Consider the following 16,382-nt stretch of genomic DNA (forward strand, 5'->3'; position numbering starts at 1 on the left):
AAAAATACAGGAAATGTGGAAAAATGTTAATCCTGCACAATCTGGTGAAGACTCTAAGAAGAATATAGAAAAATTCTATATTCCATAAGTGCTACAATTTTTCTGTAAAAGTAAAATTATAATGTAATAACATTTAAAAAGAAAGAATCACATGCATGGTTATCTCCTCTATCCAAGTTTACATACCCAAGTTTTCAATGGTGTAATAACGCTGTTTATAGTCCACTTTGATGGTCTGGGCATGAGGGCTGCCAATGCCATAGCCGATGGCATAACCTCGAACCACAATGTTCTGGTTCTCTGGAGGAGTCCAACTTACTACGATGCTAGTGACAAGTGGACGGACATGGAGAGAGCTCGGCACTTCAGGAACTCGAGTTTCTGAGAAGAAAAGCAGAAAGGAAAATGAAATGTACTTCCTGTAGGATGTTTCCTTATCCTTGGGAGTGATGTTTATCTGTCAAAATATTTTTCTCCCCACTTTGGGCTAAGAATTCAAAGAGAACTTATACTACAGTGAAATATGGCCCATGGTTTAGCTTTTTCTAAGAAGGAAATAAAACCAAACAGCTGCCCGTTCCATTCCCTAAACTCTACAAGTATAAGGAGAAAGGCACATCATCATCAAATTAGAAACCTGTTGTCAACAGGTTGATCAAATATCATATTACAACAATGGTACCAACTATTTATTTCCCTAAATCATCAATGATCCATAAAAAGTGACACCAAAGCCACAGTTGATTCATTTGTTAGATGAGTGACAGGTTTTAAAGGGGGGCGGTTTAACACATCTTTCATGTATATTACTTAAGACATAATTTGCTACCTTAGTTGAAACTCAGAATAGGAATGCAGGTCTTTGGTCTCCCCAAATCTGGCACTGGCACTGTTAAAGGAACCTACACATAACCATCTGGAGTTACTTATTGAACAAACAGGTAAGAAAAAAACCACAAGGTCTCCAGGGCTCAGGAAAAAAGGGAACACAAATGAAACATAAGCACAACTGACGTGGCTCAGCCTTACATTTCAGATTATCTATTTACTTACTGGCCTGGGTTAAAAAAACAAAAAACAAAAAACCTCAACTTCAAATGTCTGTAATTTTTATTGTTCTGAGCCTGCTTATTTTGACACTTCTTTACAATGCCTGGAAAACAGCCCCTTCAGGAGCTCTGTTACTTCACAGGAAGGTCAGCAGTACAACATACCTATGTCCACAGACTTACGCAGAACTTGGGAGCTTTCCAATCGGACTCACCGGCGATAAAATATGTTTCTATCATGAGCCATTCCCGCCCACTGTTTAACCTTACCATCTAGGTCACTTTCAAAAGTCTCAGCAGACAGCCAGTCAGTTGCTGGGCCTGTACCATTGACTGTGAGAGCAGCTACTCGGAAGTTATATTCTGTGCCCCGATCAAGACCTGAAAATCAAACAAGAGACAAGCTGAAACAAGAGCTTTAGAAGACAGAAAGTCAGCAGTCTTCTATATAAGGAAACCTCTCACCCAACCAACTTCATTCTCAGCTTAATGAAGTATAAACTCATAAAGAACAAGCTAAATACAATACAGGGTAGCTCTCAGTGCCCATGCCACCTAGGAGAAAACAGCAGTGATTAACCCACCCAGGAAGCTAAGAGTTTTTTGTTTAAGAACATAAAGGCACCTTTGGGATTATTTAGTGCAATCTCTTCAATTTTGTTAAAAAGGAAGCCATGACTAAAGATAATGAAAAAGCTGTTACAAAGGAACAGACTCAGTTGGTTTCAGAAGACACCAAAACCCAGAAAAGAATGTAAAGACGTAACTCCTATCAGGTTACCTCTGTTCTTTGAGACCTGCTATAACCATAGCAGAAATAATTTAAACATCAAATATGGCCTAGAAATCTATTTTTCAATAACCAGTTGTCCAAATGTATTTATAGTAAGTAAAAGAAGAAAACTCAAACTTTTCTATTATGCAACTCTTTATTTACTACCAGCTTTAATAAAGTGTGTGATTTACCAATGCAAAAGCAACAAAGACTCACATATAAAAGTCTACCACAAAACAGGACAATAATTAATGTAACCAGTCACGCATCCATTCACACAAACATCTTTAGATACAAAACACTGAACATTACTGCTATGAATATTATCCTACCTCTCCATATCCAAATAATTGGGATCTTTGGATAGCAGCACGGTACAGAAACCCCAATAAACACAGATATTAAGAATGTAAGTAACTGGGTTGGGATGCAAGGCATGCTGTAGCTAAGGTAACCAACCAATCCTGGCATACAGTGAGTGCAAAGAGAAGGCTCTGCCCTGTATATGCCTTCTTAAATCTGTCTGCCTACAAAAAGCAGGGGCAGAAAGAGGAACAAATGCTGGGCCTATGTTAAACTACCTCCCCATTAAAAAAGTCTTACTTTTATTTATTATCTTATATGTGTGCATGTTTGCCTTTATGCATGTGCACTACATGTGTGCCGGGTGCCCTAAGAGGCCGAGAGAGGGTGCTGAATTCCCTGAGACTGGAGTTAGACTGTTGTGGACCACCACGTGGGAGCTGAGACTCTAACCTAGGTCCTCTAAAAGAACAGCCAGTGCTCTTACTCACTGAGTCATCTCTCCAGGCCCATTATCCATTACCGTCTTGTCAGAAAGTACCAGAGAATACTTTACACGTGTTTGTAATTGCAATGGGCAAAACCTTAGAATAAAAACAAACATGGCTCGATAAAGATCTGAAAGAATCCAATTATTCAGCTATTCTGTGCCCTCTAGAAGGGTAAGAATATATGAAAGAACAGGCAAAAGAAAGGTAAGTACAAAAAGGCTGAGTTCCTCTCCCCTCTAAATAACTGACAGTTTTAAGAGCAAAGCTAAGGCACACAGCAGACATTAAGACATGGTAACGTGTGTTAAGTGCTACAACAACCATTTGTCCATACAGATTAACCGTATAATTCGATGTCTGACGCAAACTCTCAGTAGTCCATCTTGCACATTCATTAGCAAGCTTCATGTTCATGCTCAAGACGCCACGAATGTGTTTTTGTTTACATATGTCCAATGTTAGTTCATGCAGGCTAAAGCTTTTCACTTTGTGGATACTGGTGGCATGCTTAAAGAAAACAGCTATCCTTTAGGCTACAGAGGTTTTGGATAATGCTTAATTCAGCTGCTCCTTAGCTGCAGTCTGAGCATGACCAACCCTGCTTTTGCCTATGCTAGTCAGCAACGACGAGACTCTATCCTCAGCTATACCTGCCTTACAGATGCAGCTTCTAGAGATTCTCCTGTGAAGGACTCCTGTCCTTGCTGAGCCAACTTTATTTCTTACACTTGTATAAGAGAATTCCTAGTGATCTATAGAATGATATGCATTTGGATCCATTTTATAAGATATACCTCTTTTTCTATTGTATATAAAAGGGAAAAACTATACAAAAGAGCTATTTCTGATAGAATTTTCTAAAACTTTACACTGTCCATACCACCAAATATAATTATAATACTGAAGCTATTCAAATATTCTGCAGGTCACATGAGTTTGGCATGTTATAAGTTTTGTTACCAATTCAGTCTTACATTTTTGGATTACAAAATAAGTGTTATATACTCAGAAAATGTGGGAACAATAAAAAGGAAATAGAAATCAAACACAATTCAACCTCTCAGAGATGGAGAAAGCTACAAGAGTATTTTTCTATTAATTTGTATCAAGTTAAAAACTTGATAGAACCATTTGTAATTTGTTTATATAAAACAGCTGCTTAGAGCAGTTTTAGACTAGGATAATAATACAATCTGAAGAACGCCTTCCAGCCACTGACTGTATGCAAAGCAGCTTACCTTCAATCAGCTGAGACAGCTGTGTCCCAGTTACCAAGGTCTCAGTGACATCACTTTTTCGGGAGGCCTTTCGATAACGAATCTTGTATCCAGTAATCTGCCCATTCTGTGTGGCTGAGGAAGGGGGCTGCCAGTGTATCACTATACTCTGAGAAAAGTCAGTACAAGGAAAAGATTGAACACATCAAAAGGTTGGTCCTAATTACACATACTATTAAACCAAATTTCACTGTAGAAAGAGGAGAATAAGCATACAGGGCACAAGGTACTTGAATCTTCACCAAGTTACTTATTTAATAGTCAAAATATCTCTAACTTCCTGGGCATGGTTGTCACGACCCTTCCAGTGGCGTCTGCGTGACAAATACTACACAGGCCTGAGGCTACGCCCCCGAAAAGGAGAGAGTCTCCTAGGCTGGGGCTGATGTTTCTGTAAGGAGAAATTAAATCACAGCTCTTTTCTCTCATTGTACTGAAATCTATTCTTTCTTCTTAACTCTACTTCACTCCCAAGTCAGGACCTTTCAGGCATTAACATTGCTATGAGACGACCCTAACTTGAGACTGCAGCCAGGGACCGTCCAGGCCCAGAGTAGTTCTACTTCACTTCCACTTACTAAAAGAAACATGACTAAGAATTAATCATTAGTTAATTAGTTATATTATGGCTTACAAAGAAATAGAGTACTAAAAAAAAAAAATTCCAGATAATGGTGCTCAGATATCAGAAAAGGGAACTTTAAAAAAAAAAAAAAAAAAACCAAAAAACTTGCCTTGGCACACAGGTGCAAGACATAAGTTTCATTAGGGAGAGAACACTGACCCTGGACAAAGGGAACACATACATTTGATATCAAGCTAGTAACTTAGAAGTGATGACATCTTTGCTGTGTGTTCTGTACCCTGTATTGTTACATTCAAAGTTATAATCCAAAATATGACAACACAATAACTCTGCATTCTGTACCTATACTGTGCATGCTCTAGTGCTCACTGACTTCCTTAAATCTGCTGTGAAAAAAATGTAACCACAACCCTCCTCCCCCACTTTTAAAATAAATGTTTAAAAACTTAGACTGCCTGGCTACAAAATACACTCAGACACAAAGTCATCTATGTGGTTGTGTCTGTTTGTCACTCGCCTTATCTCTGTTCACCGACACTTCGAGAACCCCCGTTCCCAAAGACCTATGCCCGACTGAGCTGTTCCGTGACACGTGGTGACACACATCTTTAATCTTGGCACATGGGAGATGGAGGCAGGTAGATCTCTATGAGTTTGAGGCCAGCCTGGTCTATATAGTGAGTTCAGGGCCAACCAGAACTACATAGTGAGACCCTATCTCAAAACAAAACAAAACACAACAAACAAACAAAACTTTAATTAAAAAACCCCAAACCTCTCTGAGGGGAGATTATGTTCTAAAGCAGTATACTCCACCAGGCATGTGACATGATGTTGTCATCTACAAAAATTCATACTCGACAGCCATGTTACAAGAGAAACCACCAAAATGGCCTCATGTTTTAAGTCTACGATTTGGGGTTCGTCTACATAATATCTATCCTGGTGTGCACTCAGCCCATGGCCACAGCTCGCACGAGCTTGCTGTGTCTAGACTGATCTCCTAAGTAAGTATTTAGTCTGAATAAAAACATCAGAGGTCCCAGAAGGATTTTTAGAAGGAAAATAGAAGGTCAGAAGCATATAGATTAGGAAGTAAACTATTACTGATATAAGAATTATTTCCCATCTTGAATGTAAATTAGCTGTAACTAAATAATTTCTATGGACAGGAGTGGTGCAGTGTCTGTAATCCCAAATCTTGGGACATAAACTGCAGGATTACAAGTTTGAGGATAGCCTGGGCTATACAGTAAGTTCCAGGCCAGTCTGAACTATATACATATAATAAGACCCTGTCAAAAAACACAAACACACACTCCAAAATGGAATGGAAGTGGATGTTTCCTGAAGTGGCATCCCACAGTACCTTTTGAAAACAATTCTTATGTTGCTCAGGGGGTGGGGGACATGGGTGGGGGGACAGGGGTAGGGGACAGGGGTGGGGGTAGGGCTGGGAAATAGGGGTGGGGGACAGGGGTGGTATCTGAAAGGCATGCATGGTTAATATGCATGAACCTGAACCAGGAGGGATGCTGGGAACAGATAACCAAATCTACACCTATCTGTCTTTGCTTTATACTGGCATCATGTCATCATAAGTAACTTACTTTCTTTGCATGATTTTGTATGGTTTCTATTTAAAATGTCACATTTACATGAAAATAAAAACTTTTTGTAGTAAAGCTAAAGAAGTTTTACCATCAGAGAAAGAAACAGAATAAGCAAGTGGGGTTCTTAGCCCAGCTTTATTATACCTATGCTGTCTTATTTTACTGTTTGATTAAGTTATTTTTCAGTTACATTTTAATTTATCAGGTTAGTATTTTTAAAAGCAAATGAGTTACTACAATATTGGCATTCACTCTTCTGATGTTTGCCCAGGAAATTCTGGCTCTACATCCCTCTGAGGCTCAGTATGCCAGTAAAGTGAATAGAAGCAAAGCCTTACTTACCTTTGAATTTCTTACTTCTAAAGACAGATTCTGAGGAGCAGCACTAGGAACTAGACAGATTAAAAAAAAAAAGGGGGGGGGGGGGAAACAAGTCAATCATCCATATAGCACCCATTATGTTCTTGTTCTTGGTGAGTCTGAACGCAAATGAACATCCCTAATACTAATTATGTGACTAGAAGGTCTCAACCCAGCTAACAATTGTCTTATGTTGATAGCTCTAGGGGACGAAGTGTGGCCACGCTTGAGTCACGTTTTAAGGTAAGCCCTTTCATATGAGCATCCACCCTTACTCAAATCGGGCTGTAAATCTGGAAATCAGATACTTAGTGTCAGAGATATAGAGAGTGGCTTTGAAACACTAGACCAGTGGTTCTCAACCTGCAGGTCATGACCCCTTTGGGGGTCAAACAACCCTTCACAAGGGTCACATATTAGATCTCCTACATTTCAGATGTTTACATTACAATTCATAACAGTAGCAAAATTACAGTTATGAAGTAGCAATGAAATAATTTTATGGTTGGGAGTCACCATAACATGAGGAGCTGGGTTAAAAGGCTGAAGCATTAGGAAGGTTGAGAACCACTGCCCTATATGCTAATCTTTTCTAGACTTCAGACATATTCTAAAACTTAAACATATGCTGAATGCCCACTGTGGGAAGAGCCACACATTTTCTAGAACCAAGTCTAATAAATGTGGCACATGACCATACTAGGTAGTAATAATATGGACCAAATTGAAAAGATGGCTACACATCAGAAAGTTTGGCTTTCTTGGAGACTTCCTAAAGTGGTTTAGAAGGCAATTCTCAAGAAGAGAAAAATATTTAAAAAAGGAAAGCTGCAAGAAGTGAACTATCTGGCTTCCCACAGCAGCAATGTATCAGACTGACAGCATGCACTTAGATGTGAAGAGTTTGGGTATGGGGGTGAAACAGCTGCATGACTAAAATATGCTGGAACTTAACACAAGAGCATCCAAAAGTGATGGCGCACATACCCTCCCACATCTCCCTCCATGCGATGACAGACAGCAAAGAAAACTCAAGCAAACCTAACTAGGCTGCCTTCTACCCATCAAACGCTAACCCTAGCCCTTCATGCCTTTCGCTTCTCTATCATGTGGTGACCACATATCAAAATAAGGACCTATTGAACTGAATGTGCCTTGTTCACTGTCCTAACTTGTGCCTAAGAAAATTACATGGGCTTCACATCAGCGATTCAGCTGTACAGGTCTAGGGTAGAACCCAGCCTGTTCTGAAAACATTTTCATGTTGAGAAGTAACTTAGCTATACAGACATTCAACATAACCTGTGATTGTGTCCTCACCACTCTCACGGCTAAGATTTGTTGTAAGCTACTATGTGGCAGGAACTCATTCCTGACAGCATTCTCACAGGAATGCTTCCATTTCAGGTGTAAGTTATTTACAGATGAACTTCATGTAGTTTACTTGATCAGGTATTCCTTTTAGTTGGCCTAAGACCTGGGATTTACCTTACTCTTAAGTGCTGCCCTTAAACCCCTATGTTAAGAAACTTAGCATTCAGTTTCCATGGTACTGTGATCGGTAGGCCAACCTATCTAAGTAGAGTTAAAATTTGGCTTACATGTAGACTTAAAAGGCTGTAAAAGCCTTTTGCTCTCAAAAATTTCCCCAAATCATGACGAACTGGCTTATGCAGTTGGGTATTCCAACTGTAATTTATATTTCATTCCTCCTTTTTATCTGAAAAATTGTCAACTCCAAAGGAAAAAGAACAGTACAATGAATATTGTATTCTCCCTTTCTGGTTTCACTAATTACTAACATTTCACAAAATGTACTTTATTTTTTCCATTATAAGTATATAATGAAAAATTGTGGGCTGAAGACATGGCTCAAAGATTAAGAGCACTGTCTCTTCTTCCAAAGGTCCTGAGTTCAATTCCCAGCTCACAGTCATCTATAATGAGATCTGGTGCCCACTTCTGGCATGCAGGCACACATGTGGGCAGAATACTGTGTAAATAATAAAATAAGTAAATCTAAAAAAAAAAAAAAGAAGAAGAAGAAAGAAAAAGAAAAATTGCATATGCACAGGCTTATCTACCACACATTGTTTCTGCATTATCTGAGAGATGGCTGCAAGCCACTGTAACAGATCACTCTGAAATAGAATCCAACAAAACTAAAACACACCAATCACATTTGAAAGCTGCAATTTTGATAAAAAAAAATGATATTAAATATACATAAATAACATGTCTAATATTTTGCATGCTTAATACTAAACATATCTAATAAGTGTTCTGGCACTGTCCTATATAGATGTTTTTGTTTCCAATATCTAGGAACCAAAGATCACACATATTTTATAGCCTGTATCTTACTCTTCTTTAATTTTGATGATTTTTCTGTAAGATTAATAATACATTTTAAGAATTGAGGCCACCTTTTAAAGTAAAAAAAAAAAAAAGGTGCACAACTTCTCTCAATTTGACATGTCTGCTTGCTGCATCATGATTTAGACTGAAGTTAAATGTTTTGGGTAGAAAACTCCAGAAGCAAGACTGTGTCTTTCTCCATGGAATACAAATCAGGTACATATGTCTGATTCTTTACTAGTGATGTAATGTTTGATCATCTGCTTAAGACAGTCAAACTATAGCTTTTTAATATTTAAATATAACCAAAACCAAAACAAAACAACAAAAAAGCCGGGTGTGGTGGCACATGCTTTTAATCCCAGCACGTGGGAGGCAGAGGCAGGAAGATGGCTGTGAGTTCGAGGCCAGCCTGCTCTACAAAGTGAGTCTAGGACAGCCAAGGCTACACAGAGAAACCCTGTCTTGAAAAAGCATAAAATGGTCTGTGCTGTAAAGAGGCAACAGAACTTCCCTCCACAAAAGACAGTACTAAAACCGCTGAGAACCCATTTAATACTAGACACCAGGTGCTCTGTGCTTTCTAGTCAAGTTTCATATTTTATAACAAAGCTGGTGTTACAAGAAATTTACACGTAAGAAAAAATACTCAAAAAAGTTAAGTGACTTGATCAGCAAGAGGTACAATGAGGATACGAACAGAATTTTCTTCCCATCAAAGCACATGATTTTACTAATGATTAGGGGTACTAAGAATGGTATTTTGTTGCAAAGAAAAAAAGCTCACCATCTGATAATGTTCGAACAGCAACATCTTGTGTGGAGACTCCAGGACCATGTTTATTGTAAGCCACCACTCGGAAACTATATTCTGTGTATTTTTTCAGCCCATTAATGGTGTAGGAGTGACTTGAAACATCAATATCCTTGAATGAAATAGAATACTGTTTGTGTACACACGCACACATACATACATACATACATACATACACAGACCACAAGCCAAAAGAAATACTACAAAACAACTAAACAAATTCTGCACAATACAGTTTTAACTCTCTTACAGAATATTATTTATAGTAAAAGCAGATTAGTTAATCATAAATAATACCAATTTATTTAGAAATATTACTTAATGTTTACCTTTCTGGTAAAATCTACAAAATAAATATTAGTACAACAACAGATACCACTAACATTTAGTTACCTATTTATCTTCCCCACCTATGATTTCTTCAACTAACCTCAGAATTTTTTAAGATTTTGGGGTGGGGGGTACAATACTGGCATTATCTGTGTATACTAGGCAATTGTTCTACAACTGAGCTGTATCTCCAAGCCCTTAGTTTTTAGAAACCAGTGGTTAAAAAAAGAAAAAAAAAAAAAAAGTTAAAAAGTCATTTTATACCTGTTCTTTATCAGTCCCTTTTTCCATGTAGTACAATTTGTAATTCTGAATTTCCCCATTGCCAGACAATGGTGTTTCCCATGTGATAGTGACAGAAGTAGGTGATGTTGCATAAGCTCGGATATTAGGTGCCGGGCCAGGGAGCTGAACTGAAAAGAAAATTTAAAGAGATCAAGATATATATCAGATTTATTGCAGTTCATAATAGCCACTCTCAACAATACTGTTATAATGACCATGTTTCAGGAACAATAAAAGCTAAAAAGACAAGTGATTTGATTGAAGTATTTTTAGGATACACACATTTTCTTTTATATAACTCAAAGCCACAAATGAAGTATCTTCAATGTATTAAAAATAAGAAAAATAAAAAATAAAAGAACTCTTGTGCCTTATAAGCTCTCAGAAATGCATGTGTGTTATACACTCACTACTACAGACCTGTATGTAAGCCAGAGGTTAGTGTCAGCTCTCCTCTCCTATCACTTTTTACCTTTAATTTTTGAGACGGGGTCTCTCACTGAACCTGAGCCTTACCTGTTTCAGCTAGGCTGAAGGAACAGAGCTCCTGGGATCAACCTGCCCCCTTCCTCATCCCTTGGCTGAAGTTGCAGTTGTGTGCCCAGCTTTATGTGGGTGCTGGGGAATCCAAATTCAGGTGCACAACAAATACGGTACTTGAATCACTGAGTCCTCTTCCCCAGGCCCAAATTCTAATTTTATAGAGGGACAAGACAACTCAGAAAAGCAACTACCACTGGAAGAGATCTTTCTTCTTTGGGACACTTAGCAGGTCCTGGGAACAGAGATGGGCAGAAGCCTCCTTCATAAAGAACTCCCAGTTTAGCACAGAAATCAGGCAGGTAAGTAAATCCTGACAGACTCATATGGCAGCTGTATGAAACAGTCAGGAGCAGAGTATTCTGCTGTGTGGAGAGTTGCTTAGGGTAGGGAAGAGAAGGGCTGGTGAAGATTTCTTGGTATTACAAACAAATGGTTTTCTCAGACATCAGGGAGAAGATTATTTATCACTGGGGCAATCAGGGTGATAAGTGGAAAGAACGTTTATGATTTGTATGGTTGTATCACAGAATAGATGTAGGAGAAATAATGTTGGAAACAACAAGAGCCAGACAGAGGAACCTTTGATGTCCTGCTATGGAGTTTAGATTTTTTTCTCACAGGCAGTGAACATGAACATGAACAGTCAGATCCACGTTTAGGAAGGATATGTGGACACAGGCATGGCACAGAAGCAGCAAAGCAACAAAACCAGTGAAAAATATATGTATCATCAACTTGAGTAATAGCTGCCCATTTATCTAATGGTTACAAGTCGAACATTCAATAAAGTTAACATATTACATGTTTCTTTTCTTTTCTCAGTTAATCTTAGCACTAACCAAATGAGATGAAAAGTATCCCCATGAATTTTGAGGTTAAGAATCTTTCCAAGTGATGGGAAATTTATAATGGTGGAGCCAGAAATTGGTCACTTTTTGAGTCTAAAACATGACCTCATGGAGATAAGTAAGGAGACTAGGACAGAATCTTCAGTGGGGCGGCTGGTCCTCTGTTGGACCCTGGTTTATCTTCCACAATGGCTCATCCATCAACACTTTCAGAATATTCTTTTCTGGCAAGAGTACACAAATCCTAGATGGTTGCTCAGGCTTATACTCTGGAAGACATTCTGCATTTGAAAATAAGTTTTCTAGTACTAATGTTACTATTACAGATACCATTAGATTTAAGGCCAAGGAAGGGAAAATGTTTTTAAAAACTGGCTTTCTCAAACAACAGCACTATGCCATAAGCTTTGACTTGCCACCCAAGTGGAAAGATCTGAGTGTAGTTACTTTAATGGTTATTTGCTTTATTTAGTATTGAACCATGCTATTTGTTCAACGTTGACAGCACAGTTTGTGTAGCCGGATAGGTAGGGTTTGTGACACGTCTGCTGCTGTGGAAAACTTTCTTCTAACTTAAGAGTGAGGAAAACAGAATAGTTCATAAATTCTCTTGACATCACTTTCAGTATACTCACTGGTTAAGCTCAGGTAAATATGATCCTTTAAGAAGGCGCTAATGATTCTTTCAAAACCAGATGTACAGTGGCATAACAAACAGAGTTTTAAGCTGACTTACTCCTCAAAGGCTAGTTTAGCATCATGCCTCTCCATACACCCCACACCTTCAGGAGGTGCAAGTCCCTCTTCACTCCTGGCATCTGTTGTCACATGTTACAAATTTGAAATGTCTTCATCAGAACCAGTTGTTCCTCCTGCCTATCATCTCACTTAACTGCTCTTTCCTAACCAAAGCTCTTAAATTATTGTGCTGTGTCTTTCCATGTGATGGCAGCACCCCACACTACTGTCTCTGGTACTAGGTTGTAAATTCCTTGTAGACAGAGTTCAAGGCTTACTATTCTTTATGTTTGAACTCCCCAACACAGTGAAAAGCACACAGTAGGTACACAATAAGGCCATTTTTCTTTATGTCTTCTCTTTTGCTTCTAAATTTGACAATGATTCTTCTAGTTCAGTGGTTTTCAACAATTTGATCACAAAGTCTGAAATGTTCATGAAAGCTATAGTCTTTTTCCATGGGGGAATGTGGATATATATAGACACACAGGTATTTTCATTTTCAGAAGGTTCACAGCCCCAGGACAGACTTCTGCACCAGATCAAATCTAGTGGTCCTTCCTTCATTTTCATCATGACTCACTTTGCATGTGAACTGTTTGATCCTATTTCTGGGATTTGGGTCATGCAGCTTTCTTCCCCAAGAATGCTTGTGCTATGTCAAATGCTTTAAGGTCAACCTCAGGCCCCATCTTTCCCAGGATCCTTTCTATATATTGTTTATATAAATTCCTCTTTGCTCTGAATTCTAGTCCAGTATCTCTCAATTATGGTGCCTGCACTTAAAAGCTAATGAAAGGCAATGAAGCCTGAAATCTAATAGATAATTTCTATATTTAATTTGAACACAGTCAACTATGAAATTCAGCACCCCTTCCTCTGTAACAGGGATGCCTTCACCTTAAATTGACTCTGCACATTCCTCATGGCTCTTGCCTTCTTGCCTAGCATCGACTCATGTTCTTCAGTATCCATCACTATGTGACCAATATTTATTATTGCTTACCCTCAAGGACAAGTCTTATTTACTTATTCACTCAATTTACATCCTGGTGGTATCCCCACCCCTCCTCACTTCCCAGTCCCACCCTCCCTCTCTCTCCTCTGCCCCTCTCCCTACTCCTCAGAAAAGGGGAGCCCCACCCACCTCAGCTCATCAGGTTGCATCAGGACTGAGCACAGCCTCTTTCCCTGTGGCCTGGCAAGGCAGTCCTGCCGGGGGAAGTAATGAAAAATCTAGCAAGAAAGTCCATGAGAGAGAGACAGAGACAGAGACAGAGAGACAGAGAGAGAGAGACAGACAGACAGACAGAGCAAGAGACAGAGAGAGAGAGAGAGAGAGCAAGAGAGAGAGAGAGAGAAAGAGAGAGAGAGAGAGAGAGAGAGAGAGAGAGAGAGAGAGAGAGAGAACACGCGAGCCCTTGCTTCCCTCAACAGAGGACCCACATGAAGCCTGAGCTACCCATCAGCTTAGGGGGCCTATGTCCAGGACAAATCTTATTTGTTCACCATCTGTATCTCTAGTATTTTGCATAGTACTCAGTATAGGAGGCACTCAAATATTTGATAAGTAATTTGCTATAACATTAAAAAAATTGAAGGTTCTTAACTTCTTGCCCATATTCTGTCCATCAGATAAAGTTTCTGAATTCTTTCTATTCTGTTAATTGGTAAATTCATTCTTCTGAGCTCCCAGATAGGGAGTTTCTACAAATGTATCTCACATACTCCCTACTAAAACAACTCTTTTTTATTTAGGCTCATGAACACAGAAAAGCCAGTATAGGTACAGTAAATATTAACTAGAGAACAGTTTGAGGAAAATATGGCTTGTGGTGAGAAGTGAAAGCTCAAAAATTAAGAAGGAAAAATATTATATTTCTTGTAAATTCAGGCCTATAGTTTACAACCAAAAGTTAAGGAATACAGGGAATTTATATTATAAATCAACTTGACACTTGCCTTAGTCACAGAAAACCTTAGACAACAATCAGAGGCAACATTATTGAGCACAAAAGAATGCAGATCCAAAGTAAAAGCACCAAGAACTTCTAATTAGTAAGGTATGCTAACATAGGGCATGCTAGTAGGGAACAACTATACATAACCACTTATAGAAGCTATCCATAAAATAAGCAAGATATATTAATAAAAGCAAGAGAAGGAATGAGGTGATGATGTATCTATCTCAGGATCCAGATACAAGAGTACATAGGACCAGAAGAAAGGTTGTTCAAGACTTCTGAACTAAGCCTTAAAAGATCAGTGCAATATAAACATGAAGGGAAATAGAAATACACTATCCTATTACTTGCTATGTTCAACAGAAATTCAATTTCCCATTTAGAAGGGGCTTGAAACCATCATGCAAGACAAAAAGCTGACAGGCCTTTTGGTCCCCTTTTGGGTAAGGCCAACGGACAGGTGAAAAGACTTACCCTCAGGCTGTGTTTCTACTCGTAGAGGAGCTGAACTCTCTCCAGAGCCATGTTTATTTTGAGCCATAACTTTGAAGATGTACACAGTTGCTGGCATTAAGTTTTGAATAGTCACCTGCATCTCTCCTGGCTGACTGGTATTCTCAACACGCTCCCTTTGGATAAAGAAGGGTTTGGAAAGAAACTGATCAATACAGCATAGTTCTTAATAGTTTCAATTTCCGGCTCATATGAAAAAATCTAGTCATTAAGTCACTTACTTTCAAAAGTGAATGGGTTACCAGGCAGAACAGCATATGGAGACTGGCAGAAAAGTGAGTTATAAATACCTGGCAAGCTATGGGTGATCTTGCTTAAACATTACTGATATCACTGATTATAACCAAATACACACATACAACTCAGCAGGGTAAGTTGTACAAAGAAGAGGCCATGAATTGGAAGGTGGACAATGGAAGAGTTCCAGGGAGGAAAGGGAAAGGGGAAACAATTTAATTAAATTTTCATTATTTCATTAAAAATTTTAAAAAATGATTCAGTAAAACAAAGTAGTCACAATATATACAGAGATTGTTACATTGTAATTGGCTAGGTCACCTGAGAAGAATATTATAGTAATAAATATTAATGTTTAGCAATACCTAAGATATACAACAATACTATTTTGTCTTTGTCTAAACTTCTAAGTTCCCAGACTTAGAGGAAGCAAATCAACTGATCTCTTGAGGTTTCTGAAACTTGTTTTGATCACCGATGACTTCATTTAATGGGAAAGACTGTTTTCTCTAAACTAAAAGCTCTAAAGAGCACAGCCTATGACTCACCTATAAATAAAAATTTAAATGATATCTCTCCTAGAAAAACAACTGGGGATGGTATTTTACTTGAAACTGAAGTAAAAGACTGTCTCGTTCATGTTCACATACTATACAAGCACTAAGCAGAATGCTCACACACAGGAGATTCACACATATACAGAATAAAAATTTTCTTTCTGATGTGTAAGTCTTATATTGCTGAAATTGTGTGTATCTTTTTTGTTTTTTTCCTCTCTGAAAGGTGAGGAATTTGGAGAAATCAGTGGCATTATTAAAAGTCTGAAACAAATTTCTATAGAATCATTGCTATAAAAAGGAAGTCAGTATAAGGATGATTCCCAGTGGAAAACACCATCTGAGAAGGTTCCAATAGACTGGTCTATATGAACCAAGCTTCTCTTCGTGGGGAAAAAAAATGGCAATTTCAGGCCAGGAACCAGTGAACATAAGAAAAGACTATTCTCAGAATATCTGTGAGGCTACAATGGAGTTGAGGTTTGAATATTACAGCTCAATCAAATGAGAAAGAAAAAGGGATATTTGATATTAAAACAGTATTGGACAAGAAGCTGGGAAACTGAATTTCAGTTATGGCAAAGCTGTTAGCCTGCCAAGAGACTATGATCAAGTTAGCAGCTCTTTTTGGGCTCTACTTTCTTTAGGTATTTAATGAAAGAATGAGACAGGATGGGCAACTTTTTCTTAAAAGTGCCAGATAGTAGAGCTTTGAGGCAAAACACTTACTTACATAAAGTT

The 16,382-nt window shown here is 38.4% G+C and overlaps 1 protein-coding gene across 11 annotated transcripts in view; it reads right to left on the reverse strand.

Annotated features, from left to right (window-relative positions):
• Window positions 1–16,382, reverse strand: part of Neo1 (neogenin 1) — a 156,236-nt gene that overhangs the window by 40,216 nt on the left and 99,638 nt on the right. For all 11 annotated transcript variants that reach the window (XM_051156599.1, XM_051156593.1, XM_051156597.1 and 8 more), the window contains exons 9-15: window positions 14,809–14,963; window positions 10,221–10,369; window positions 9,600–9,738; window positions 6,437–6,486; window positions 3,857–4,004; window positions 1,320–1,430; window positions 187–381 (exon numbers count right to left, since the gene is read on the reverse strand). In XM_051156599.1, coding sequence (XP_051012556.1) covers window positions 187–381; window positions 1,320–1,430; window positions 3,857–4,004; window positions 6,437–6,486; window positions 9,600–9,738; window positions 10,221–10,369; window positions 14,809–14,963 — 947 coding nt within the window. The remainder of the gene's footprint in view (window positions 1–186; window positions 382–1,319; window positions 1,431–3,856; window positions 4,005–6,436; window positions 6,487–9,599; window positions 9,739–10,220; window positions 10,370–14,808; window positions 14,964–16,382) is intronic.

This window comes from Acomys russatus, chromosome 14 (assembly GCF_903995435.1).
Source record: "Acomys russatus chromosome 14, mAcoRus1.1, whole genome shotgun sequence".
Classification (NCBI taxonomy): domain Eukaryota; kingdom Metazoa; phylum Chordata; class Mammalia; order Rodentia; family Muridae; genus Acomys; species Acomys russatus.